The following is a 4,022-nucleotide window of genomic DNA, read 5'->3' as shown; positions in this document are numbered from 1 at the left end:
TGTTTTGGCTATGACAACATTAAGCAAGCTGTTTGCCTTGGAGCCATCAAGACAAGGAAAGACAGCCCACCAGCGTAAACCCCTTTCTAAGACTGAAATTCAAAGGGAACACACGAGCAGTCTTATATGCTCGCTGGTGACTTGTTAGTGGAAGCGGGTGCAATGCAGCAATGAAGACATGGACTGAGTATGACCATGTTCCATAGACACACAATGACCTCCTCAAGATGAGAAAGAGAGGAGGAAGGGCTGGCTGGTATGAAGCCCAGGGAGACGTGTGAACTCCCTATCCCAGAAACGCTGACCTAACCACTAGGGACTAGAGTTAAGAGTGAAGTGGTCAGCTGGTCTGAAGGAGGGGAGCCGTGCAAGAACTCCCAAACTTTCAGACAGCACCCATGTGACCTCGCCTGGATGGCTTGCTCACCAGTACTTGACCAGATGAAAATTTAAAAGTTTGATATAGGGAGCAAGTGTGAATTGCTACAATTTGAAGAACTGGACCTTTGCTTATGGATGTAGTTGCCCAAAATTCCAACTGAAAAGGAAAGATTCTTCATATCAAGGATCAAGCTTGTTTCCTCAGTGCATTGGGTTGACAGGGACAGGCAACTTAGACTTTGGCTATCAAAAAATGGGGGGAGGGATACTTTGGTTGTTTATTATTCATTAGTGTTTTGTGTACATTCTCCCCCCAGCACCGCCCCCCAAAATACATGTTGAAATTAAATACTTCACAAGGAAAAATAATGGAGGCCTAGTCTGAGCTCGCCTTGATGTTACTTAGCAACAGCAGCAGCATAATGGCACCAAGAGGCCGGCTTACAAGCTTTCATGAGGGCGCTTACTGTCAATGAGGAGGGTAAATAGAATCCTCAATGTATACTTTTCCTCTTGTCCTGATGGATATGGTGTTGAGGGGGATAGGATTTTACCATTCAATTGTGAGTAACTGGTTATCAGGTCTAATGGTGATTGTCACAACCGTAAATGTAGAAGAGGCATAACTCAAAGAAGGGAGCAGTTAATCTGTCACTCAGAAACAGAGGTACCTAGGATCATCAAGAGAGAAGAGCATGAGTGAAGTGTGTAATCATAATTAGAATAGAGGCAACAGTAGAGATGGTGGCAGAGGCGATGGCAGAGACCTAGAGCAGCTAACGACTAAAGGCCCATGGACTGAGAAAGGCAGTGTGCCTGTGGGCAGGAGGCTAGCTTACAAAAGGTGCCCTTTGAACATTTAAATGAATACGTAATTTCCATGTGGTGTATGTACTTCCAAAAAAAGAGGGGGGTAAATAAAGGTAAAAATTGTCAACTGAAGGTACTTGGAGGGGATTATAATCATTGCCAAGATTTTTTAAATGTAAAACTAATGATCTGATGCGTACACCTTCACTCAATTCATAATAAAAGCTTTAAAAATAAATGAAATGCATGAAAGAAATTCTGCTGTTATGAATACAGGAAAAAAATATATGCAACTTAAGATGCAGTAAATAAAATGCTAGTACAAGCTTACCTGGGTTTGCTTTTTACTTTAGCTTCTCTTGATTTGTCACTTAAAGTCTTCAACCTATGATTCAACAAATATAAAACCAGTCAGGAGAATTTCCAATAAAATATTTCAGAAAGCTCTTAATAATCTAAATTGGACAAGCTATTTTTTTCAGAAAGAATGAGCACACCTCTTCAGATCACAAATATTTGGGTGGTTGTGGGTTAACGCTCTGGAACACAAGGTCACCAGTGGCTCCTTGGAAACCCTATACAGGGTCTCTGTGGGTCGGAACTGACTCGACAAGCATTTAACAACAACTATGTCAGACACTGCAAATGAAAAATTTGTAACATATACCTTGATAATTTTTTTTGACCCTGTCCCATTTTAGAAACAGATTCCTAAATGTAGTCAGACTAGAGAACCCTTTTATCTGGCATCATCAGAAACAGACACATCCCATAGAGAGAAACACAACAGACACCCAGGTGACATACTTTATTGGGTGATTCCTTAAAAACCAACACTTTTGAAATGTTAAGTGCTATACAGGGTTTGTTGCATTCAAGTGCCTTTGAGTCAGTTCTGACTCAGTAACCCTATTACAGGGTTTCAGAGGAGCAGCTTATGGGTTTGAACCACCAACCTTGCAGTGAGCAATCCAGTGCTTATCCTATCAGGCTGTATAATATCTGTGCAGGAGCAGAAACCCTCACCTTTCTCCCATGTAGTGGCTGGTGGGCTCGAAATGCCAACTTTGTGGTTCACAGACCACTGCTTGTCCTCTATATTGTTAACTCTAGATAAAAACTTTTCTAAAATGTATTGCAAAATTCATTAGGAGGACCTGCTATAGAGATTATTCAGCATTTTCCTATAACCCTGAGTAACTATTATGAATATCATTAACTGCATTTTGGGATTCCAAGGGTGGCCCAAATGGTTAACACTTGACTATTAATCAAAAAGTTGGCGGTATGGAGGTGCACTGAATCAAGGCCTAGCTATCTTCTTCTGAAACATTACAGCCACGGAGTGCAATTCTACCCTGAAACACATGCGGTCCACATGCGTTGGAATTGACTCAACGGCAACGGGAACTATTTTGCAGCAAAAGAGCACATTTCTCAGACACCTTGTGTTATAATGCCTTATTTACTAGTTTGAAATCCAAGCACTGTTGCTTTTTTTCTATTTGTTTGCTTGGATTCTTGTGTCTTTTTTTTGCTCCTGTATCCACCACTTGTCTCTGATGACTTGTGTGTTGCCATGATGCTGGAAGCTCTGCCACCAGTATTTGAAATCTCAGCAGGATCATCCATGGTGGAGAGGTTTCAGGAGAGCTTCCAGGCTAAGACAGACTATGAAGAAGGAAGAGGCAAATCACTTCTGAATGGTTACATACTAAAAACCTTATGAATGACAGTGGAACACTGTCAGATATAGCGTCAGAAGATGAGACTCTCAGGTTGGAAGGCACTCAAAACAAGACTGGAGAAGAGCTGCTTCCTCAAAGTAGAGTTGACCCTAATATAGCGTGAATGGGGCAAAGTTTTCAAGGCCTTCATGTGCTGATGAGACAACTAAAAAATGGGAAGAAACAGCTACAAACATCCATTAATAATTGGAAAATATAATGTACCAAGCATGACTCTGAAAAGTAGAAGTTGCCAAAAATGAATGTAATGCAAAATATCAATATCCTAGGATATAGTGAGCTTAAATGGACAGGTATTGGGCATTTTGACTGACACAATCATATGGTTTACTATGAAAGGAATGGCAAATTAAAGAGGAATGGCGTCACAAAGAGCATTTCAAGATTTAGCTTGACATACAATGCTGTTTGTGATAGGATCAAATCCATATACCTGTGAGAAAGACAGTCACCCATTCAACCTGGTTTCAATGCCTTGATGATCAGAACTCAGAAATTGACCAGAAGAAGATGGGGAAAAAAAAATTTATATATATATATATACACATACACACACATACATATACATATGGCACTCTGGTAGCATAGTGGTTACAAGCCGGGTTGCCAACCTCAAGGTCAGCAGTTCAAAACCACCAGCAGTTCCGTGGGAGAAAGATGAGGCGTTCTGCTCCCGTAAAGATTTATAGCTTCGGAAACCCTGTGCAGGGTTCGCTATGAGTTGGAACCGACTCCACGGTACTTAAGAACATATATATATATATGTGGCACTGTGGGTTAATGCACCAGACTGCAAAGCTGTTTGAACTGTAAGGTCGGTGGTTCAAGCTCACCAGCTGCTCCTTGGAAACCCTGTATAGGGTCGCTATGGGTTGGAACTGACTCAAAGGCACTATACTTACGGATGTGGTAGCTCAAAATACTGAGAGGGAAAGAGTCTTCACATTCAAAATCAGTCCTATCCCCTCTGTATACAGAGTTGATAGGGACGAGCAATGGGCAACTTAGACACTGGCTACGTAAAATGGAAGGGGCTATAATGGCACGAAGTGACTGGCTTACAAAGTTTTCAAGAGGGAGTTT

The 4,022-nt window shown here is 41.4% G+C and overlaps 1 protein-coding gene across 1 annotated transcript in view; it reads right to left on the bottom strand.

The window, feature by feature from the left end:
- The window catches only part of DTNBP1 (dystrobrevin binding protein 1), a 209,568-nt gene that overhangs the window by 178,856 nt on the left and 26,690 nt on the right, over positions 1–4,022 (bottom strand). Inside the window, exon 2 of the mRNA XM_006864117.1 lies at positions 1,523–1,576. Coding sequence (XP_006864179.1) covers positions 1,523–1,576 — 54 coding nt within the window. The remainder of the gene's footprint in view (positions 1–1,522; positions 1,577–4,022) is intronic.

The sequence above is a fragment of the Chrysochloris asiatica genome, unplaced genomic scaffold (assembly GCF_000296735.1).
Source record: "Chrysochloris asiatica unplaced genomic scaffold, ChrAsi1.0 scaffold00060, whole genome shotgun sequence".
In the NCBI taxonomy this organism is placed as follows: domain Eukaryota; kingdom Metazoa; phylum Chordata; class Mammalia; order Afrosoricida; family Chrysochloridae; genus Chrysochloris; species Chrysochloris asiatica.
This window is presented reverse-complemented; position numbering and strand designations above follow the sequence as displayed.